The sequence below is a fragment of the Megalops cyprinoides genome, chromosome 4, assembly GCF_013368585.1.
Source record: "Megalops cyprinoides isolate fMegCyp1 chromosome 4, fMegCyp1.pri, whole genome shotgun sequence".
Lineage (NCBI taxonomy): Eukaryota > Metazoa > Chordata > Actinopteri > Elopiformes > Megalopidae > Megalops > Megalops cyprinoides.
Window position 1 is genome coordinate 16,372,256 of NC_050586.1, and position 23,489 is coordinate 16,395,744.

General features: G+C 42.9%; 2 protein-coding genes across 9 annotated transcripts in view; one reads left to right on the plus strand and one right to left on the minus strand.

Annotated features, from left to right (window-relative positions):
- Positions 1-9,288, plus strand: part of acacb (acetyl-CoA carboxylase beta) — a 30,745-nt gene extending 21,457 nt beyond the window's left edge. For 7 of the 8 annotated variants that reach the window (XM_036526525.1, XM_036526526.1, XM_036526524.1 and 4 more), the window contains 19 exons: positions 135-290; positions 475-678; positions 1,304-1,459; positions 1,978-2,100; positions 2,484-2,753; positions 3,001-3,098; positions 3,335-3,455; positions 3,625-3,735; positions 4,499-4,642; positions 4,744-4,864; positions 5,258-5,354; positions 5,803-5,899; positions 5,993-6,128; positions 6,316-6,493; positions 6,614-6,726; positions 6,863-7,017; positions 7,182-7,352; positions 7,588-7,724; positions 7,878-9,288. In XM_036526525.1, coding sequence (XP_036382418.1) covers positions 135-290; positions 475-678; positions 1,304-1,459; positions 1,978-2,100; positions 2,484-2,753; positions 3,001-3,098; positions 3,335-3,455; positions 3,625-3,735; positions 4,499-4,642; positions 4,744-4,864; positions 5,258-5,354; positions 5,803-5,899; positions 5,993-6,128; positions 6,316-6,493; positions 6,614-6,726; positions 6,863-7,017; positions 7,182-7,352; positions 7,588-7,724; positions 7,878-8,004 — 2,715 coding nt within the window. In that variant the 3' untranslated portion in view covers positions 8,005-9,288. The other variant, XM_036526532.1, reaches the window with a different exon arrangement.
- Positions 9,289-10,693: 1,405 nt separating this feature from the next.
- On the minus strand, positions 10,694-19,013 carry foxn4 (forkhead box N4). Its single transcript, XM_036527973.1, has 10 exons — positions 18,929-19,013; positions 18,069-18,157; positions 13,249-13,415; positions 12,869-12,981; positions 12,633-12,743; positions 12,270-12,397; positions 11,999-12,095; positions 11,662-11,869; positions 11,134-11,505; positions 10,694-10,944 (listed from the first exon to the last, which is right to left on the minus strand). The coding sequence occupies exons 2-10, from the start codon at positions 18,152-18,154 to the stop codon at positions 10,694-10,696; spliced, it is 1,533 nt and encodes a 510-aa protein (XP_036383866.1). The 5' UTR covers positions 18,155-18,157; positions 18,929-19,013.
- Positions 19,014-23,489: the final 4,476 nt, after the last annotated feature.

A 23,489-nucleotide genomic window follows, 5' to 3' on the forward strand; every position in this document is an offset into this window, starting at 1 on the left:
CAAATGAAATCCTTTGAAGCTTCTGAGATTGTTAATTGGTAAGTACTGCAGGAATTGGGTCTCTTGGGGTTCATAAGTATTTTAGGGTGAAGGTCCTCTAGCTGTGAGATTGTGCCGTGCTCTCTCCCTTCCAGGAAGCCTCCTTTGAGTACCTGCAGAATGAGGGTGAGAGGCTGCTGCTGGAGGCTATGGATGAGCTAGAGGTGGCCTTCAGCAATACTACTGTGCGCACCGACTGCAACCATATCTTCCTCAACTTTGTCCCCACTGTTATCATGGACCCCTCTAAGGTCAGCACATCTCTGTCTGTCTGAGGTGAAAATGAGCTCTGCCTCTTTGCACTGTCTCTGCATCAGGACTCACCTTTTGCACAGTGTTTAGGATTAGCATGAGGGGAATGTTGAATGGTCCCGGAGAGGCCCGTGCTCCTACTGCTCATTTACTCAGTCTTTTGTCCCTGTGATCCCCACTCAGATCGAGGAGTCCGTGCGCTCCATGGTGATGCGCTATGGTAGCCGGCTGTGGAAGCTTCGCGTCCTGCAAGCCGAGCTGAAGATCAACATCCGCCTGACGCCCACGGGTTTGGCCATCCCCATCCGGCTCTTCCTCACCAACGAGTCGGGATATTACCTGGACATCAGCCTGTACAAAGAGGTCACTGACCCCAGCTCTGGACAGGTAACACAGTACAGTACAGTAAAATACACGTAGAAGAATTGAACAAATTGGTATAATTTATGAGAAAACCCAGGAGTATAACTCTGTCCAGCAGTTAATATGTGTTTGTCCTTCCAGTCCAGTTTCTCTTTTGACTTCTTCCTAGTTAGATATGAGACTTGTGTTGTGTAATAACACATTTGTTTTTTGGGGGTAGGGACAGTTTACTTATCCAGTCCTCACCCCCGAATCATTTCAGGATAGCTGCCATCTGAATTGAACGTCCATCAGCTAGCTAGTTACGCTTACACTACACAGATATCAAAAATTGAAAGGCTTACTCAGTCTATTTCAGTAGTCAGTCTGGGGTTTTTGATATTGGTCAACATGTACTAACCAGCTCTGGTTGAGTGATGTGGCCACAGATAGGGAATTTAAATTTAAAGAGATTTGTAATTTCTGCCACCTATCATCTGAAATATCAACAAGCAGTACACTGAGGGGATCCACTCTAGAGGTGAAATGGTTGAAAAAAGTTTGAAACAGTGATAATGGTCCATTACTGTGCACTGTCTGGTTTTCAGGCAGTATGTCAAATACGTCTGACATTACACTGGAATCAGTGACCCCTATGCTTCACTTTCAGATCATGTTCCAGTCTTACGGAGACAAACAGGGCCCCTTGCACGGCATGCTGATCAACACCCCCTACGTCACTAAAGATCTCCTTCAGTCCAAGAGATTCCAAGCGCAGAGTCTGGGGACCACCTATGTGTACGACTTCCCTGAGATGTTCCGACAGGTGCTGCTACCTACCACAGTCATCATACTGCCGTACAGTACCAGTCAAAAGACACACCTGACTAAAGTAATGAGAAACATGCAGTCAAAGACATTTTGATCTAAAGACTTATGCTTAAATCCACCTACTTATAGAAAGGTTTTTCTTTCTCTTTTTACTATTTTCCACATCAAAACTGTGAAATAACACAAATAGAATTAAGCAGTGACCAAAAAAGTGTTAACAAAATCAGAATTATCTTATATTTTAGATTCTTAAAGGTAGTGAAAAAAAATGAAGTTTTTTTTTTTTTTGGAGAGTAATTCATTCATAGGCATCAACTTCATTATTTATATTTGTCTAAGAAACACATTTCAAGACTTTAAGCATAAGTCTTTAGATCAAAATGTCTTTGAATGCATGTTTCTCATTATTTTAATCAGGTGTGTCCAAACCTTTGATTTGTACTATATATTAGACTCTGCCACTCATAGACTGCAGATTGATCTCCCTGTTCTTCCTTGGTTTTCATTTTGCAGGCTCTGTTTAAGATGTGGGGTCCAGGGGATAATTACCCTAAAGATGTGCTGATGTGCACTGAGCTGGTGCTGGACGCTCAGGGACAACTGGTGCAGATGAACCGGCTGCCGGGTGATAATGAGGTATGAGAGGACTGTCATCAATCAGTCTGTCAAATTTTATTTCTCGTAGCGCATCTTCACAATAAAAATTGTCACAAAGCGCTGAATGTAGAACATAGTGCATTTTCTAGAGGGAATTGAGAATCGACAATCGAGAATCAACTCCGTGTCAGTGCACCCATGCTCTAGTGAGGACATTACAGAATGTCAATTTGAGTCGGATGATGCCGAAGTTTAGCATATAACTGTGTTACAAGATTAAATTACAAGATTACTTGGTAGTGTATTGTCCTGCAATTATTTGAGCTTTGCCATTGTTGCCATTGTTTTGTTTTTATTATCAGAATTGCTTAAAGTTTTTTGCAAAATGGCTTTTGCTCATCTCTCCTCATGTTATCCTGCAGGTGGGAATGGTGGCCTTCAGGATGAGGATGAAGACTCCAGAGTATCCTGAGGGTCGTGACATCATTGTTATCTGCAATGACATCACCTACAGGATCGGGTCTTTCGGGCCCCAGGAGGACCTGCTGTTCCTGCGGGCCTCAGAGATGGCCCGTGCGGAGGGCATCCCACGCATCTACATCTCTGCCAACAGCGGGGCGCGCATCGGCCTGGCCGAGGAGATCCGACACAAGTTCCAGGTGGCTTGGGTCGACCCTGAGGACCCCTATAAGGTAAGGCCAGGCTTCACGGCTGCACTCCAACGAAGAGGCCATCTGTGTTTGGCACTGTGTGGCTATGCTACTGGTGAACAATATGTTATGTGTTTGGAACAGTATTTCTTGCCTCTGACATCTCACTCCATTCTATGTCTAGAGAAGCTTCTGGCCTTCCTGAAGGTGGTTTTTTTTTAAGAAAAGCTGTGTGTGTGTGTGTCACTGTGATCCAAGCATAATCTCACCTTTTGGTTTATATCTGCAGGGTTTCAAATACCTGTACCTAACCCCTCAAGACTACACCCGCATCAGCTCCACCAACTCGGTGCACTGCCAACATGTGGAGGAAGGAGGAGAGTCCAGGTAGACTTTCTTCCCTTAATTATATATTTCATAATAATTACTAATTATGTCTTACTCATTATTCTTGTGATAACAGACTGAAATGCTGCTCAAAGTCACTTATGGTCATGATGTCTCTTGCACTACATGACCCCATCTTAACTGTTAGGCCACACAGTTGAGCGAACTGAGAAGGAGGCAGCCACTAGGCCTTTTTTGGCACAACCTCCTAACCTGCCATGTTGCTGTCTTCTCAGGTACATCATCACTGACATCATTGGGAAAGAGGAGGGGCTGGGCGTAGAGAACCTGCGGGGGTCTGGCACCATCGCAGGGGAGTCCTCCCTGGCATATGAGGAGATCATCACCATCAGTATGGTGAGGCGCTTTGGCCAATATGGCACTATAGTGCCATGTCTCAGTACTATCTTCCAATTGATTTGGGATACAGCATGGGACTACTATGCTGTAGCTGCCCTTTGCAGATGCTTACAGTGTGTAGGCCACAGCTGGGCTTTCTCATTGTGTGATTCTTTTGTGACGGCAGGTAACGTGCCGGGCCATTGGGATCGGGGCATATCTGGTGCGTCTGGGCCAGAGGGTCATCCAGGTGGAAAACTCCCACATCATCTTAACAGGGGCTGGAGCCCTTAACAAGGTCTGTTCCCAGCGTGTTTGTGTGCACCTCTGAATAATTTCCCATCAGTCACACCTTACAAAGTGATTTCACTCACTTTAAATTAAAAATCATACACAGAATTACCATTGTACATATTCAGTACATAAGTACATAAGAGTATTATAATGAGAACAGGCTGTTTCAGACAGGCTGAATGGTCTCTTATTGTAAGTATAATGCTATTATTTGTATGTATTGAGTTTGTTCTTAGGCAGTGTTCATAGAATTGTTCATATGCACAAATAAATTGTAATTTCCAATAGTGGGTTAGCATGAGCGATCAACATGCATTGCTTTTGCAAAGAAATGCAGTGAGCCAGCAGTGATAATGGCAGATAACAGGATTCTTCCAGATCCAAATTGTGCTGCATCACGTATGAGTATGGTAGAAAATTGCGTTTATTTCTGATTTACTATTAAAAGTTAAAGTACACCGTTTGATCTGAGGTTGAATGGAAGGAAATGAATTGCTGCAGTAAAGTCATCACTGAAATCTGCACAGACAGTTGCCGTGGATGTGTGTGATAGTATCATGCTGCCCTGTATTTATCCATTGCTTAGGTTTACTTTAAGGGACTGCAGTGTGCTTAAGTTGTGATCATTCCTGCTCAGTTACTCATGTAATCTGCATATGCATGATTGATACATGAGGCCTCTGGAGCTCATACTGAAAAGTAGAGTAAGTAAGTGAAGATGAATGAATTGTATTCCCACTCAATATCGTGGCACTGCTGTCCGGCAGGTGCTAGGGCGTGAAGTCTACACCTCCAATAACCAGCTGGGAGGTGTGCAGATCATGCACGACAACGGCGTCACTCACACCACTGTGCCGGATGACTTTGAGGGCGTCTTCACCATCCTTCAGTGGCTGTCCTACATGCCAAAGGTACAGCGCTGGGGGGGGGGGGGATTCCTTAAACGTGAGCGGGCCTGTTGTCCAGACTCATTGGGGGGGGGATTCTCAGCGTGCTGTTCATGCCGTTTCAGAACAAGCAAAGCCCTGTGCCTGTTCTGCCGCCAAAAGACCCGGTGGAGAGGGAGATTGACTTCACCCCCACCAAGGCCCCCTACGACCCGCGCTGGCTCCTGGCTGGGAGGCCCCATCCTAGTGAGGACCCCCCCTGTCTGCTCTCTGACACTCAGCTGCGCTCATGTGCAGCAAGGCATGCCGCAAAAGGTTGCTGGACATGTAGCAGATTCACATATGAATGCCAGAGGAATACCCCCTGAATATTTTATGCACTTGGTCCGAGTTCTGATGTCAGTTGCTCGTATAACATGTCTGGCATTAGGTATGGGGTTACGTGTGTGGACTTCTGCCGGTGCTTACACATGATATGCACACCTCAGGGAATGGAGTGAGTCACCATTACTTTTTAAAGAGCAGTGTCACTGCTGTTGCGGTTAAGCCAAACTCATCTAGGAGAAAGGAATGGATTAACTGAAGTGACTGATGTATGTCTGAACCAAGACGTGTGATTGGATATCGTCTCATCTGCAGCTGTTAAGGGAGCTTGGCAGAGCGGGTTCTTCGATCATGGCTCTTTCATGGAGGTGATGAGGTCATGGGCACAGACTGTGGTGGTGGGTAGAGCCAGGTGAGTGCAGGGGTGACAGGGTGGATATTATGCTGAATGGTGATTCAGTATTTACATGAATACATGAACTAAAGTACAATATATGGACAGCATTCATATTTTGCAGAATGTTTCAATGTAGTTCAAACCACTGGGATTCAGAAATAACTAAACAAAAAATGTAGGTGATGTGCAAAACCTGTCCTTCAGGAGGTCTTTGTAGATACTTGGAGCAATATTTGTTTGTTTGTTTATCAGTATTCTTTCATTCACTGTTGTGAATTCCAATGTCTCAATGAGTATGCCATTTGTTAATGAAATAATTACACTCCTAATAGAAGTAATTACTGGGTCTGTAAAATCATCAGAATATTGAACGATTTGGAGTGTCGCATTCTTGATATATCATGTTTTAACTGACAGTACAAGGAACAAGGGTATGACAACTGATGGGAAATTGTATCCACAGGTTAGGGGGGATTCCCCTGGGCGTCATTGCCGTGGAGACACGTACCGTCGAGGTTGCCATACCTGCAGACCCAGCCAACTTGGACTCTGAAGCCAAGGTGAGTGGCTTGCACTTTCTGTAAAGCTAAAAGTTGACTTGCTGATCTCGGATGGGACAGTGAAATGATCTTTCCTCACCGTGTTTCTCTCAGCTCCTGCAGCAAGCAGGCCAGGTGTGGTTCCCCGACTCTGCCTTCAAAACGGCTCAGGTCATCCGCGACTTCAACCGTGAGCGGTTGCCCCTGATGGTGTTTGCCAACTGGAGGGGCTTCTCCGGCGGAATGAAGGGTAACAACACAGTGCAAATGGCTTAAATGATAATGATGGGGATGGTGGTGATGACGAAACATCAGGTAGATATAGAGACACGTTTCTACTGTTTCTGTAGTTAACAGGAGGCGCTTGGTGAACAGTGGGTGTTCCTGTGACTCTGTACCCCGGTAACCCTTCTGTGGGGGCTCCTGCTGCTTTTCAGATATGTATGACCAGGTGCTGAAATTCGGAGCCTACATCGTGGACAGCCTGCGTGAGTTCCGCCAGCCAGTCCTGGTCTACATCCCCCCACACGCAGAACTGAGAGGGGGCTCCTGGGTGGTAATCGACCCCACCATCAACCCCCTCTACATGGAGCTCTACGCAGATAGGGAGAGCAGGTGGGCAGATGGCTGCATGTCTTTGTGAGAGCAAGAACAAGAGACGGAGGAGAGGTCACATGAATGCTCTGATGAAAGGATGTCCCCAAGCGGTGTGTCTCCATCTATTTCCCCACTCAGGGGCGGTGTTCTGGAGGCAGAGGGCACAGTGGAGATCAAGTTCCGCAGGAAAGACTTGCTGAAAACGATGCGCAGGATTGACCCAGTGTATGCCAAACTGGCTGAACAGTTAGGTAATTGCATCTTCTTGAGGCTACTGAAAACGGAGTGCTCCAGTGGTTCCTGGACCCTTTGGTGTTTTTAGAGTTGATTCATTAGATAACAATCTTTTATGACATTACAGATTGATGTGTTCATACCTCTGGACAGGTACCCCAGAACTGCCAGAGGAGGAGCGCAAGAACCTTGAATGCAAGCTGAGGGCCAGAGAGGAGTTCTTGCTACCCATCTACCACCAGGTGGCAGTGCAGTTTGTGGACCTCCATGACACTCCAGGGAGAATGCAGGAGAAGGGTGTGATTACAGTGAGTTCACTCTACCTATCTATTTAACTGTACAATTGAAGCATAGTCTGCATCTCAGTGATATCCTTTATTAAATGCTCTTACATGAATCCAGGTTCTTCACTATTATACTTCTTGTGCAATGGGCCCATTTTGCAGCTGGTCTTACAGTTGTTTGGTAACAGGACATCCTTGACTGGAAGAATGCAAGAAGCTTCTTCTACTGGCGTCTACGTCGCCTCCTGCTGGAGGACGTGGTGAAGAATGAGATTCTGCAGGCCAACAAGGAGCTGAGTGACGGACACATCCAGTCAATGCTGAGGCGCTGGTTTGTGGAGACTGAGGGGACCGTTAAGGTGGGTCAGTGGCAGCTGTGACCGATGGCAGAGGCTGAAAAAAACTACTCTTTTAAGTTATACACAAGATGAGGCAGCATGCTATGTTGGTGTTATAAGTACTTTTACAAATGCTGAAAGGGTATTCTCTGTATCTTCACTTTTGCATAGTATATACCAATATGGAATCTCTGGATGCACATTTATGTAGACAAGGGAGTAAGTTTTGAGGAGATGCTGTCTGGACTGCTTTCAGGCTTACCTGTGGGACAATAACAAGGTGGTTGTGGAATGGCTGGAGAAGAACTTGGCGGAGGGAGATGGCACACGATCGGCTATCAGGGAGAACATCAAGTACCTGAAGAGGGATTATGCTCTGAAGCATATCCGCAGGTTGGTAGGGTCATACATACACAAACTATATTTACTACAGTATAAGACCAGTTTGAAATTCTGCTGTAGTTGCTTCTTAAAAATATTTGTATATCAATTGATTTTACCTATGCGTTTTCCCTGTTACTGACGACTGTGTTTTTGTGAACTCAGCTTAGTGCAGGCAAACCCTGAAGTTGCCATGGACTGCATCATCCACATGAGCCAGAACATCTCTCCCTCCCAGAGAGCCAAAATCTCCCACCTGCTGGCCACCATGGACAGCACACCCACGAACTGAACTCAGGCAACACAGACATATCAGGGATTCCTTCCAAGTGTCTACCAAAGCAGAAAGCCAGTTTATGCCCATGGACTTCAGGACAGTTTGAATGCACCTACCTGTGATGGCTTGCTCTCTGCTGTGACCGGGTGGAATAAACACTTTTTTATAATTCTCAGGATATTGCTATGACCGCTGATTGTAACCACGCACAGCTTAACGCAGCCTCACCCCCTACACTCCTCCAGTGTCTAGCCATTTTTTGTGGTGGACCACTAAACCTGCTTTGTGCATTTCAGACTCAACATTGGCATGTGTGGCCAAGTCCCCTCAATTCCTGTTGTATATGTTAGAGACTTGCAGTTACATGTAGAAGCATCCTAGGCATATAAGCATATTTTCACCATTGTGCCGTGAGAATGCAAAAAATGTTCTGAAGTGCTTCAGCTTACAGTGTGATTAAATGGAAGCTGACTTATTTAGTCAGATGTGCCTTGCCATGGTGTTCATGTTTTTTGGGTAAGCATGGCTTGACACTGACAGGTTGGTTACAGGCCACCATTTCAGAAGGAACTTGTGCACAGTTGCCAGTGGAATGCATGAAACAAAGGTGGGTCTCTGTTATGCGACCTACCAGAGAGACTGGGAAAAGCAGGTTGTTGGTGCTCGGTTTACAAATCTACCTTTTTACTGTTCAACTTGTGTCTTTATCCCAGTGCCACTGAAATATGTTAGTTGAAGGATAGCAGGCTGCCATATCCAGATGTGCCAAAACTCAAGTCAGTCCATATTGGGGAATGTGGACTAAGGGAAACTTATTTTCAGCTGGGCGGTGCTACTGCACCGCTGTACCAATGAGACAGGTGTTTCATGTATTAACTCTTCTCTGAAGCTGTGGGACAGGAGCTGACTTGACAGGGGACGTTTTAGTAAGTTGCTGTTTTTCCTGCCAAAACCAAATCATTTTTATTGTTATGTGAGCAAGAATGATCAACATGCAGTTTGTAATCACTTCAGAAGCACGGGTTTTGTATGCGGGTATACACCAGCATTTATTTCGGTGGCCTTGCTTTTGTTTCCATGGTCTTCCATGTAAATACTTTGTCAGAGAAAAGCTATAACTGTAACATTTGCCTGTAACATTTTATTTCAGTGAGCATTTTGTCACATGCTAGCATGTAATAGGATATGGGCTGCTAAGAAACTCAAAGGCTCAAATCTGAATGTGTCATTTTAAGTGCCAGTGCATAATGGTGTGCTTGATGTGCTGGGGATTTACACGTGCTCTGTGAATAAATGCCACTTTCACTACTGAGTCTGTGAAATGTTTTTCATCGGGCTAATGAGAAAATGGAAAATGACACCAATTAATATGAGTGAGACATTTATTCTGAGAGGTTGTCTGTTTCTAAATAGCTCTGCAATATAAAGCGGGTTTCAACAGGAAATTGAATAGAATTTGAACTCATTAAGCTTTTATTGTATTTAAATATTTCTAATGTTTTAATGGTTTTTACATACATACTTTACAGTTATTTTAAAAAAAAATTTAGTACCCATAATGTATACAAAACAACTTGAATATAAAAATGGGAATGATTTTTAGTAATGGCATCAAATGTTCTTGGATTTTCACACAGGAAAATCAGCTGCAGATATCACAGAAACTTTGGATCAAGGTGCAAATCAGTTCTGACAGAGAAGAGCCATATGAGAGAAAGACTGCCATTCTTTAAATTTCAATGCTTATGTGGGAGTGGCAATCTGGCTAAACTTTTTTCAGAAAGTATTATAGTGTGTACTTTATTTTACTTTAATATTGGCCCTATAATGCTTTGGATGGGTAAACAAAGTAAAAAAAAATTTTTTTTTTTGTATTTTTCATTTGTATTAAAATGTTTAATGTCATCACTGAAATTGAAAATGAAAAACTTGTTCTCAGTAGAAGTGTTGCAGCTGCTGGAAACCGTGCTTGAGCGATGCCTCTCACTTCTTACATTTATAAATATAAATAAAAACTTATACAACACGGTAATACTGCCTAGCACAAGTACAGTAAACACGGGACACTGAACTACAATCGTTAGGCTAACATTGGTCGGAGGTAAATGAAACAAAAGCATTTCTCCTGCTGCTGTCTTTGACAACAGTAAGCTGGGGCTGATGGCGCCTTCCCCCAAGAGTTCATATTTACAGCGTAACTCAGTCTTTCACAAAGCTGCCATGACAGTGACTCCAAATTTGGTTGTTCGTCCTCTGAAGTTCTCTTTGCTTGGCAAAGTTCAGCATTCGCAGACACAAGTATCAAGTATAATGCTCCAACGGGAAGGTGTTGCAGGCCCTGAATTAACTCCAAACAAAGCCTTCTTGTTTAATATACATTTTCTTCTGGCTGATCAAGTATTGTCCCTTACGTGGAGGTTTTGGCTACTGTGGTCTTTTCTTGCGCAATGAGTCGAATGAAAAGGTCCAGTTGAATAACCACATCCCTGTCAAAAATCAAGCTCGTTTGCAGAACCATTCTTGGTTGATGACACCAGGACTACAAAATGCAGTTTGAAGGGGTAAAATCTAATAAAAGATGGAGATCAAGAGTTTTTGGTGCCCATGAGATCAAGAATTTGAGCCATTGTGACAGTTTTCCTTTGCTGTATTGAGTACGCCCTCAGTAAAGCTCTGGGTGCCTCTTGCTCCGTTATGTGCGGCGTTAGAGCAGTGCGATGGGCTTGCTGCTGCCCTGTGCGCTCATGTACTGAGAGGAGACGGTGTCCAGGCTGGTGTAAGTGGTGTACAGGCCTGTCACTTGCAGGTCTGAGAAAGACAGGTTGTTGCTGCTCGATGCCGGCGTCAGGCCCGGTGCACCCAGCTCACAGTCGGACAGCCGCAGGGGAGAATTGTTAAAGGCGCCCAGCGTTTCCAGGTTGAAGCTTTCGTCCTTCATCTCCTCCCAAAGGTTCCCTGGAAGCCAGCAAGTCAGGTTTACTTTCACAGGTAAGTGCATTTATCTCACAAACTGCAATCCCACAACACATGATGTGTTTTACCCTGTACAAGAACTTGCTAACATTTCAGTTTTTATTGTACTGAGAACATTTCCATCCCCCCCCCCACTGACATAGATCTGTGAATGATATCCGAGTGACATACCTTGCAAAGCAAAGTCCATGATGCTGGGATCCAGCGTGTCAACCTCAGCATTCACGTCATTGTGCAGGTTATAAAAGTCAGGCGGTGGCTTGTTGGGGTGCTGGGCGAGGGGACTCTGGGAGAGGTCAGGAACGGTGTGGAGTGGAGGTGTCTGGGCAGGGGCAGGTGAGCCAGGAGTCAGCCTGGTTTGAGCCTGGAGCTGGTGATGGTGTAGCGGGAGGCACTGCAGAGACAGGGTCATCACGGGCTGGGGCTGCAGCTGGGCTGGGAGGTTCAAGCCGGTCGGACCGCTGGGCAGCCTTGTCGCTCCAGGATCACAGGGCTTCCGTCTGCAGCTCTCTGGTCGGTCTGTGATCAGCTTGTCCAACTCGTCTAAGAGTAAGCAGCATAACGAAAGGAATCATTTAGCAACATGGACTTAAGTCTACATGAGGGCTACGGGTATGGCCTTGTAGTATTCTCACATAATTGCTTAAAAACTTGGATTCATGGAATGGATTCGTTCTAGATGAGGAGCTCTTCTCCAACCTGGGTTCGCCATGCTGCGACGGATGGCTGGCAGGTCCTTGCGCTTCCACTTCTGCATCTCCTCCTCCATCTTGTCAATCTTGGCAGGGTTCAGAGCCCACAGGCAGCCCTTGCGTGAGGAGCCACTCATCTTATTCTCCACCTTCTCAAAGCACTTGTTCAGTGACAGGTTGTGCCGAACCGAGTTCTTCCAGCCATCTGGTGCTGTCTGAGAGTTACCAGGTGTAACAAGAGACCTTTGTTACTCCTCTAATCCATGGCCTCAGATACACACCCCTTCTCCTTCATCCCCTCTGATTCTCTCAGCCTGAATTAGAAACATCTGTGCCAGGCTTACCTTGAAGTAGGGAAAGTGCTCCTTCATAAAGCTGTAGATCTCACTGACTGGGAGACTGCCTGTCTTGCTGTTCTTCAAAGCCATAGCAATCAGACAGCTGAGGAGATATCACAAGGCCTCAGTGTTATCTAAAGTGTATTATCTAGTGTTTATCACACGCTCTTTTACAATAAAAGATGAATAACAACTTAACATGAAAGCAAATGTATATTTCTTAACTGGAGTCTGAATGCACTTAGAGCGATCAGTCTGAGAATTCCAAGGGATTCACCTGTAGGAGTAGATGGGTTTGGGGAAGGACTTTGGCTGCAGGTCTTGGGTGTTGTGAGGGGCGAGCCGGGGCTGGGTGAACGGGCTCTGGTTACTGTAGGAGGTAGTGCTGTATAGACCAGGAGAACACTATGGGCGAGACAAGAAATTTCTTGTTTGTGTTTGTGCACCTTGCCTTTTGTTTTTGCTTATCTACTCAGTTCCAACAACAGCTTTCAGTGCTATAGAACATAAAGCTGACAACATTTCTAAGAAGGTTCTGAAAGGTATGTCTCATGGTTTGATATCTCAAGGTATATCTCGTGAGAGCTGTGTTGGACTATTGTATGGAGAGTTTCCACTACGCTGTTGTCAGGGGTTGTACCTGCTGACCAGTCTGTGCCAGGGTGAAGACTTGTTGAGGAGAAGGCTGGTAGACAGAGGGGTGGGACTGGAACCCTGGGGATGGCTGGCCATTCAGAGCATAAGCCGTCATCTGAGGAAGAGGGAGGAGGCAGGAAACAATATTCTTTACAAGTCTACATATGCAACTATGCTCTCTTCACTCTACACACAGATATTTTAACCGCTTGATCAGAACGCCTTGTTAGTGTCACTCACGTTTCCACTGTGGGCACTAATGGCACTCATTCCCAGAAGGCTGTTCTGCATGTTGCTCTGAAGGTGAATCATGGTGCCCTGTCCTCCAGACACATTCATATTGTTCAGCTGGGCTGCAGTCAAGCACAAAACACCCTTGTTAATGACAGGGGTCCATACCACCCTTTTCAGTGGATGTGACTGACATCATAAATCTTGGTGTGTGTTCTTTGGAAGAGCTAGGCTGTAGTCAAAAAGGTAAACAATCATCCTAAAAATCTGCTAACACTATGGTGGTTTTGTCACAAACTCTTCGTGGTTACATAAACGTCTGCCAAAGCATGTACTTAAAATTGTGCGGTGATCTTGGTCTGCTGGTGTGCATACAGGCATCTGTCTACCTGTTTGCTGCTCCAGCAGGTTGTTCTGTGAGGCAACGTTGAAGTCTAATCGGCCTGTAGCCATCTGCTGCAACCGTGGTACATCCACAGAGGTGAGCCAGGACAAAGACTGCAGGTCCCCTGGGAGGTCATCCTCATTCAGCTGGGATGGATCTGTGGTCAGCAACCTGCAGAGAAACCCAGTCTGTTTCAACAGAGAGCCAACCTACAAATAACATTACAGTCAATCACAGTGGCTTAATTTTACACACAAGTTGCAGATGTGCTTTTGTGTGTCAGCTGATCTGAGGTTTTGTGTATTTTTCAGTTGTTACCCAGTGTGAATGTATTTTTTCTCTTCACTTTTGGGATTATATTGGCATGATTTATTGATGACCTTTACTTTCATAATGCACTCACCTTGAAAGGTTTTCTTTCCTGTTGAAATGACCTTTTGAAAAAACATTTACCATTTTTTATCTGAATCCTAGTACACTGTACACTATAGCATTTTCTCATCTAGTTAGATGTTTGCAAGTAATGAAAAGTGACTTCGTTTTTTTCACTTAATCTCTACTCTTTTCTTTGCTTTCTCTCCACTCTCCAAAGCAAAAAAGAATTTCCATAATACCGTTGCTGATGTGTATTAAAGCAATGCACTTTCTCAGAATGTAAGTAAGGTTTAGATGTGCATGCTGAGAACATAAATCGTCAAATTCTCTTTCCGCGGAGACCTCATGATTTAATCCTGTCACTTGAGTACAAGGAGCAAAAAGAGAGATCCTCTCTTCTCGTATTTATTATTTCTTTTGTAAACGGAGGCTTCTTGGAAGAAAAGAGAAGAAGCTTCTTGAATCCTCTCCAGTCGTCCTTTCCTACATTTACTGTAGAAGAGTGCAATAATTGGGGTCACCATGACAACCCTCACTATTCAGTTATTTTGTGAGTCCCAGCACTGTAGGACCAGCCCCCCCAAATCAGGTGACCACAGTCCCTCTCTCACCATTGGCTGGATCATAAATAAACAACGGCCTGAAATCATTTGAAATGTGGAGTAGGCACATGTTGTTTGCAACAGTTGGCCTGTCTATTGAAAGATGATCACCTATTGTACCCCAAACGACAGTCTGCCCAGTGGCACGTGGCTCCATTGTTTCCCCCAGACCCTTCCTTGATTGTGTCCGGGTTTTTTTTAACCAGCCCTTGCATTAATCTGCCGGAATGACAGTCCAGACACAAGAGGGACAAATAGAAGGCCATCTGCTTCCCTGTCCCTTTCCAGCCCTGTTCCACCTCCTCGCCCCCAGTGGTGCAATAGACGGGGTGGGGGCAGTGGGGTCAGGCCACACTGCTCACGCAGCCTGTCACCCGATAAATTACATCATTTTACCCGAAACTCGCTCCATGGCCACCACAGCTCTGAGTGTGGCCCTGGGCACCCTTGCTGGTTGGTAAGGCTTATGAATAATTATTCTATTCATGCAGACGCCTGTTCAAGTGAAACTTTTCATCACACACAGCTTTATTTTCCTCCTTGATGGCAAGTTAACCTTTGAAATTTGATTCTCCGCCTCCCCCCTCACATAAAACACTTCCTCAACTGTTATCTTGATTTCCTCATTGAGCAATCAAAATATTGACAAACAAGAAGGCTGCCATAGCAACCTTATATACAAAGGTTTTCATTGTAATAGCAGTAGTGAGAATTTCCTCTCTGTTTCTTCATTGCCACATTATGTTGTACTGTCAACACAGCCGTTACTACTAAATGCAAAACGATCCAACTTTGTTATATCTGTCTCCATTTGGGGAGAACTTTTCCTAAATGCCTCGCAGCTGTCTGCTGTTCTCCTCTAAGCTGTCTGATGTTCTCCCCAGTCTCATCCAAAATTATATGGAATAACATACTACCACCTTTGCAAGTATTAAACACATTTGAGAAATTGTCTCATATTATAGACTTAATCTGAGTTCATAGTATGTAATATTTCATTCTTAGCTACCAAGCTACTTTTACTATTGGTGACAAAGCAGCAATATATCAGTTATGTGGGTGTGAATGCTGTTACCATAGAGTTTGTTATGCAATTTCACCAGGCAATACAGTGCAGTAGGCTACTTGAATCAAGAAAGTAGGCATTATATATCACTTGCTTCACAAGTTGCCTAAAACCTTTAGAATTTTGTAAGATTTTAAAAAAATATATTGACTTTTAGAGTTTTAAAACTAACTTTTAGCTCTCACTAGTTGGCGTCCGACAATAGAAAAACACAGACCTTGACAATTCCAATGGAATTTTCAAATATCTCAGTTTACACATCCCAGTGGCAATTTCTGTTCAGCAACAGAGACAATGCAAACAATAACTTGTTATAAAATGATAAAGTGCATCCGACTCAGGTCTACACAGTGAATGTAAATTGTACTGTCATAACATTAAATAGCAGCCGTTATCTATTGAATATATTTCTATTATGCCACACGGGTTTAATGAGTTTGTGAATATCGGCCAAATACCTTGTGCTTTTTGATGGCTGTCATTTTTTTTTTCAAACATGATACGTTAAATCAGTTTCATATAGAAAATAAGTTTCGATGAGAAAAGTCATAATGAAAATCATACTTATATCCCATAACTCTCTGAAACCTGCTTTTATCACGAAGCGTTGGCGAAATGAATTTCGAATTCATTTCGAATACAAATACTCATTTCAAAAATTAAAATAGGTTAAAATATTGTCTACAAACCTTGTGACAGGCAACATCGATGTACACAGAAGGGCCATACAACCACGTCGATACTATCCGCATTACTGATTCAGCCCCGTCAATCTCGTGTCGCTAGGTCAACACTCAATACACACGTTTAGAGTAAACATCACACATTCCACGCCAAGCGTGAATGAAGTTGTTCTGGGGTCGATTCCTTCGACCGCAAACGTTCAAATGTACCAATACAAAACTGAATGCATTTATGCCAATCTTGCTTAACGTCGTAACTTGAATGTTTTGAAGGCATATCAGGTAGCTAGAAACAGCTAAGATAGAGGAGACTCAAGCCCTATGCTGGCAAATAATCGCATAATTCTAAGTAAAGATAGATCGTATGTAAACCAGATAATGAGCATCAAAGATTAGATTTTTGTCTTTCTCTCTCTCTCTCTCTCTCTCACACACACACACACACACACACACACACACACATACACACACACACAGACACCACTCACTCATTTGTTATGTTTTTTCGCTATTCTAGCCTCTGGTGAAGTTATTGAAGGCATCCCTTGTACACCGTGAATCATTTTGCACCTCTCATATAATTGCATCAGACTTAAAAAAAACTCTTCAGTGCTAGGTGGAAAAGCAATGGGAAAGAATGGACCTACACACTGTTACCCAAGCACCACTCATTACTTGTATTAGATGTACTGTTGAGGCAAATGAGTAATGCACACTATGTACATCTACTGTATCAGTATCAACACATCAACACAAAGATCATGAAATTAACCCTTTATAGATTCAGTGATAACAATTCTATCTTTTCTTGCTTTTTTATTCCTACTCATAATGTTAAAAATTATTCATTTGGCAAGAAGTAATTTTTTTATGGAGTACTGTCCTCTGCTTAATGGACCCTATTAAACAGAATGACAAAACATGGATAAATAAATATCAGTGTATGACTAACAGTAATACATTTTAAGATGGATAACCGTAAACAAAAATATTTTATAGCCAATAATGCACCCAGACACTTAACTGGAATTTATTTTGTTGTACTAGGTCACTGAAATTTAAAATACAGTAAATAGGGTAAAACTTCTGCTGAAATTTCATAGTCAGCTAAAGGGTTTGCAGGTGTTTGTACAACTCAAAATTCAGAGACCAAACCTTACAACTTAACTGAGGTCACAACCTTTTTACAAATAATCCTATTAATATCACATAAGATGAACACAAAAATAAAATTTGAAAAAGGTAAATTTGAACATGGTTAGAACATGGTTTGTGAACTCTTTGTTTCGTAGTTAAATCTCAAGGCTACACATGTGATACATTCGTTGCATTGGTTGCATGTGAGAAATGATTTCCCTTGAACCTCTTCTAATTAAGGAAGGGGTCAAAATATTCATGCTTAATTGCATATGAAGTATAATTGTACATGCAGCTGTGTTTTTAAAATACATATTATGGTCATTGGAATGCAATTATACATGGAGGAGAAAAAAAAGATTAATTTTGTTTGCTCAGCAAGGCAAAACATGTATAGTGTCCCTGTCCTTCACTCTGTTTAAAAAGAAGGCGGTGGAGCAAGCTTTCCCAGAGGTTTAACACTCGTAATGCCCCCCTCATCTCTTTTCTAATTGGAGGCCATTTCCCCCCACTAGTGACCCCGGGAGCCCCTGCTCCCCCCGACCCACCCGAGCGAGGGGCTCTGGCTCTCCGTGTGCCGACAGCAGGAGTGTAAACAGAGCTGATGGGTTCTGACAGATCCATTCAGACCGAAAATCATTTATTCTCAGGGTTTTGCATACAACCCCCCCTCCCCTCCACCATTCTCAAAAAAGAGCTGTCCATACCTTCAGATTATAGATGGAGAGTGTTGGAGTGGTCCTTGGCACTTGCAAAACTAGCCCTTCTAAGTTCAATTAAGCATGGATGTTCAAACGTTTTCCCAAGCAATGACGTGATGACACATAAGTGTACCATGCCAGGAGGTGTACACAAATAATCTAACCACAATGATTTCACCCCTTTATATTTAGTTAGTATAAATGAATAAACTTCAAATGCACTGCATGAAGGCACTATCATCAACCATAACAAACCTTACCTGAAGTCCTGTGGTGATGGGTGGTGACTTTGTCCTGAATTTCCAAGAATTCCTGACATCCTGGAAGTAATTCCGCTTTCTATCATTTCCTGAGAGAGATTTTGCATATTTTCATTCATTGACAGTATACTGGAAAGTGGTCCTCCTGCTGTAATAGCTACATGTATTCTTTTATTTTCAAATGAAACACCTCTATCTTATAGATGAATTTGCTCAAAATACTATGAAAATAATGCCCATCAAAACATGCTCACTTATGGTTGACTTTAATGAGGATTTATAATAATAATAATAATATAATTCTTTTCACATTCTGAATGAAAACAACAGCGCCTGATTTCTTATTGTTTAAATATATTGAACTGACAGATAATAGCTATTGATCTAATGTAATAAATCTTCTTCAGCTATGTGAGACAAAATGTAAATATTTAGGGTTAACAGCTCTCTGTTATATCTTCCAAATAGATACAGCTAACAAAGTGTACAGCCATAGCAAGTTAACTGTGAAGCTAGAATAATTTTGGAAGCTAACATTAACATTTGTATATATATTTAAAATCAAATAAAAATAGAATATTTTAACATTTACATTGGCTAACGGGATGGATAATATATCGTTAACATCACAAAGCAAGCCAGCAAAACCAAAATCAGTTCAACGTTACTGTAACGTTAATTTGCTTTCTATAGCTAGCTGTCTACCTGGACACGGAGCGACAAGTGTCATTTTCATCTGAACAAGAATAATGTTACAGTGGGGCGACTTTATCTTGCTAGCCGACTAACTGTGATAGTTTAACAACAACTTTAATCATAAATCGAGAGTAGGTAGCTTTGCTAACAAAGAGAAGTCTTACCTGTCCGGGATAAACCGAAGTTGGGGTGGTCTGATTGTGCGTCTGTGTACGGTATTTTGACTGCTCACTTGTCTTCCAAACCGTTTTTAAATTTCCCTCTTTGGCGCTGTCCAGCAGCCTGTGTCATGCGCAGTGCTTGAAAGGGTCCGTTCTTGCCGTTCAGTGGGCAGGGTCATAGAGGTTTGACAACTTCAGCAGATAACAACCTGCTAGACATCCTCAAGCAGCGCGCATCACGGTGGTTGGCTAGCTAGCTAAATAGCTACAATAGTTACTAGTTGGTAACTATTAATTCCCTCCAACAACAACCTGTTTTATCTAGTAAATAATTTATTTGTTTGTAGTTACGTCCAATTTTTGTATATATATTACGTCCAAGGCTTGTGTATATTACCTTTAAAGTATTAAATGATTAAACGTTACCTGTAATCGACGGGAAACTCCTTGGCATTAGTAACCGATCTCCTATTGTAAACACAGGCAAAGTTAGCGCTCTGTATTTAAAATATAGCTATAGCCAGTTGTTTTGGCTTAGTAGCCAGGTAACTAGCTTAGGCAATTCCGCCTTGACATCAAAACAGGTAAAACACTGAGCACGTTTGGCGTTTATTTTGATTGATAAACTCGTTTGCATATTATTAACCAACTAAGTTGCTAGCTAGCTGACGTTAAAACTGTGCTGCTCAGGTGCTTAGTAGTTAACCCATTAACTTGACAACTAGCTAGCCATGCATTTGAGCTCCTATGTCAGTTTAAGTCACTCCTAAGTAGACTGCCTTGGCGAACAATCTCAGAAACTCCCAAGAAATCTGTAGTAACAAATGAATACTTCGAATAGAAAATGTATGCAATTTCACATAGTAACTAGATACCTAACTAGCTAGGTGGCTAGGCGTAAGAAATGTTTGCGTATCCATGAGTTAGCTATAATCTAAAAGACATTTGATTTAACTGTTACGACATTAACAGCTAGCTGCATAACTTTTAAAACTTTGTTCTTCTTCTCTTTAACGCAATGAGCCCCTTCCCAAAAATCCCAGCTGAAAACATTAACGTTACTCCTTCAACGCAGAGTGGTTCCTTTGCTCATGTGGCTTTCGGCTCCTCAGAGTGTGAATGAATGACTGAGAGCGAAGCCGTTGACGCTTGCTGATCTCTCTCCCCGCCGCTGTGCCCGCGTCTCTTGCCGGGTGCAGCAGCGGGAAAGGTAGCCGGGGAGGCGCGGTGGGGGTGGAAGAGAAATTCTGGGAGTAAGGCGTCCAGCCAAACACTTTGCCCCTTGAGGAGGATAAGGCAATCAACTTAATTTTGGGGGAAATGTGGGTAATAGTTGGTGCTAAAAATCATGGTACTCCAGTAAATCAGTGCGGCTCCTTCCAAATAATTCGACTAAGACTTTGCGTTTATAACATGGTATCTGCAGACTGAAGTGTGAAATAAGTCGTGCGCAGGTGAACACAATGTTGGTTCTGAACTAAAATATTTTATAACTCAACAATATAGTTAGAATTAACGCTTCGGCAAAAAAACGGTACATTTTCTTTCTGGATATTCAAAGTTATTTACTTCAAGGTTTTAAAATGCATGCACATATTGGTCTTAAGAACAAGGATAAGCTAAAAAAAAAAAAAGAAAGAAAGAAATGAGAGTGTACGTCATACAACCCAAGCGTGTGTGTTTGAGGGAATTCGTGGATCACGTTTTAGTACAGTGATCTAATTTGAATCTAAGCCATCTTCATAACATGCTGGTTATGACATGGCTCAGGCGGAACAACACTCTATTACACACATACACACACACATACACACACACATTGCTTATGGAGTTTTGTTATAAATGCCTGGGTATTTCTTGTGCACCTCTTAAAAAACTAAACAAAATATCTACCATTTATAGCTGACTACAGCACAAGGTGTTTATTCCTTTTTAAGTTTCTGCATTAGGTTATTTCAAATTAGTTTGTAATGCAAATACAAAGAGCCACAATACAGCTCTGGTTAAATCCAACTGATTGCTGCTGTTGGGTGTACAAAAAGCAGTTTCAAACTATGACGGGACTTTTTTCTTTCCTTGGAGGAAATAACTGTATCCTTTGAATAATTTGCGCCTGGAGTCGTTTAATCCTATGGGGAACGAGCCTATGTCAGCGGTCTCACCCCCAAGGGACACTACAGATGGTGAATCGCAGTTTCACAATGGGCACAATCAATGATTACATGCATGGACGTAACGGACAAAAAGACCTGCCTCTTAAGTCCTAGGCATACACTAGGTCCTAGAGCCCGAAATTTACTTTTAAAAGACAGTCATTCACTGTGTTGGTTTACTGTGGGGCCTCGAGCAAGGGTGTGTACACTTTCAGTTGATCTCACTTGTTTGTCACCCTTTTGAAGGGAGTGACATGAGCATTATTGTCAATATAACCATATTATCCTTTGATTTTAGATCTCTTTGGATATTTTCTGTTTTAACACATAGTTTACGGTATCAAAGGATGGCTGAAGAAACTTGTTTATTAATCCTTGACCTTGTTAGAGCACACTCCGGGGAAAAAAAATGCGTTCAGCTCTACAACATCTCTCACATGTTTGATATTTGATCGAAATGTAGCCCTTAGTCTCGTAAATGCAGTGTTGACGATCCTGTAAAAAGAACTGGACATTATTGGGACTGATAGGGCGTGATATGTGGCCTGGGCCATGGGAGACAATGGTGTCTCTGCAGCAGGAGCAGCAGACCTGAGCGGATTCTCCCTGATAAGTGCTGCAGCCACCTCTTGCCATTATTGGGCAAACAAGGATGTCCCAGTAAAGGACTCCCTGTGGTTCAGGCCTCAGAGAATGAACTGTGATGGCATTTTTTCCCATACTTAAGCACGGATAATGAGAACAACAGGATTCCCCTCTGAGAGACGGGCGGAGTTTGTTTGCCATGTTTTGTTTTCAGCAAAGTGTTTACCAAAAACACAATCACACAGAAGGGAGGTCACTTCACCCTTTATCCTGCTCCCTTGGCTGCCCTGCAGCGAGGGTCAGTGTGTCCAGAAGTGACATGTGACCCGTTGTAACCTCCTGGTTGGAAGAGGTTGATGCCACCCATGGTTGGCTGGAAAATGGTGTGCTTGTAGTCAGTGGTGCTTATCAGCCAAATGCAACGGTCTTTGTTTTCCGAGCAGAATCCCACTTGCTGGAGCCCAGACCAGCTGTCAGACTGCCAGACATACAGTGACTTATGTGGTGCATGTCAGATGCTGAAACTAACAACTCAGATGAAAGCACAGGTGACAGGTGGTTTGCAATGACAAAGATTCAAGCATGCTGGTTTCAGGAATTTATGCTTTCCTCTGCTTTGTTCTCCAATATCCAAGTATAATCACTAGAACATTTTGTACAAACAAGCTGTTCTAGACCTGTCAAATTGAAGTTGTGAATTGAATGTATCCTCATCTTTTCTTGAATCAAAGACCTATAAGGCAAAAATGAACAGCTGCAACTAAGACTTAATATTAGAATAGCTGATTTTCTTTTTACATAATCTGCTTCCATGAATAACAAATGTCTCATAATGTACACATAATTCAGGCCTGTCACAGTTGTCAAATGTGGGGCTTAAGGGCTATTCTGTTACTGTTCTTTATGAAATTGGCTAAAGCAGATTGTTAACTAACAGAATTGTGTTTATAAAGTGAAGGTCATTAGTCTAAATACATACCTCCAGTTTAGTGCTAATATTAACTTGCTTGCTGTAAACATAATGTTGAAAAACTCAAAGGATTTGGTAAATCTGTGGCTACTTTACCCATTATCATTTTAAATTAATTTCATAATCATTTAGCTAGGAGCTACATAGGTTAGCCATGTGTCCTGGTTCCTCATACCAGCAGACATGGAGCGTGTGTAACCTTCAGGCGACCGGTTGTATGTCGAGAGAAGATGTTGTCCTTCTCAGATGTTGTCAGTCTGAGACCCTGGGCTGTAGAATTAGGTCACTAGCCATGCCTCTCAGGGCACTGCGGACCTTCATCTGTGGCTAATTGGTGGTCGTTTTTCGCTGGTGATCAGAGCCAGCGGTCAGAGACACCAGGGGAAAGGGAGGGGACTCAGGTCTCGGCCTGTTACCCCCAATTAAGGGATTAGGGGACAATAGGGGGTCTTGAGCTGGAGCCAGCAGAGGAGCAGAAATGTGCAAGATGTGGGAAAAAGAACAACAACACTGGGCTGCTAGCCTGAGTCTCTCTCTCTCTCCCTCTCACTCCCTGTCTGTCTGTCTGATCCTGCTCTTATGAACAGTAACCACATATTCTGCAGCTGGTGAAAGGGCCCTGATAGATCATTTTAAGAAGCTGAGGTTATTTATCCAAATTTAACCCAAATTTTTTATTTTCTACATTTTTAAAAAATGAAATATGGTTGTATTGTATACACCCCATGGAAATTTCCATGTAAATACTGTAATTAAGTTAAGATGGTCTTTGGCACTAAATAGCCTAGATTGATTTGTTGGTTTGAACCTGCAGAGTAAGGCAACCAGTTTTAAAAGGAAACTGCTTTCCACTGGG

Excerpts from the sequence above, each read along its gene's own strand:
- foxn4 (XM_036527973.1), bottom strand. The coding sequence starts at position 18,154 with ATGATAGAAAGCGGAATTACTTCCAGGATGTCAGGAATTCTTGGAAAT. Across the intron at positions 12,982-13,248 it reads CCTGCTGGAGCAGCAAACAG|CCCAGCTGAACAATATGAAT; the intron begins GTAGACAGATGC and ends GCTTGACTGCAG. Across the intron at positions 12,744-12,868 it reads TTAGTGCCCACAGTGGAAAC|ATGACGGCTTATGCTCTGAA; the intron begins GTGAGTGACACT and ends CCTCTTCCTCAG.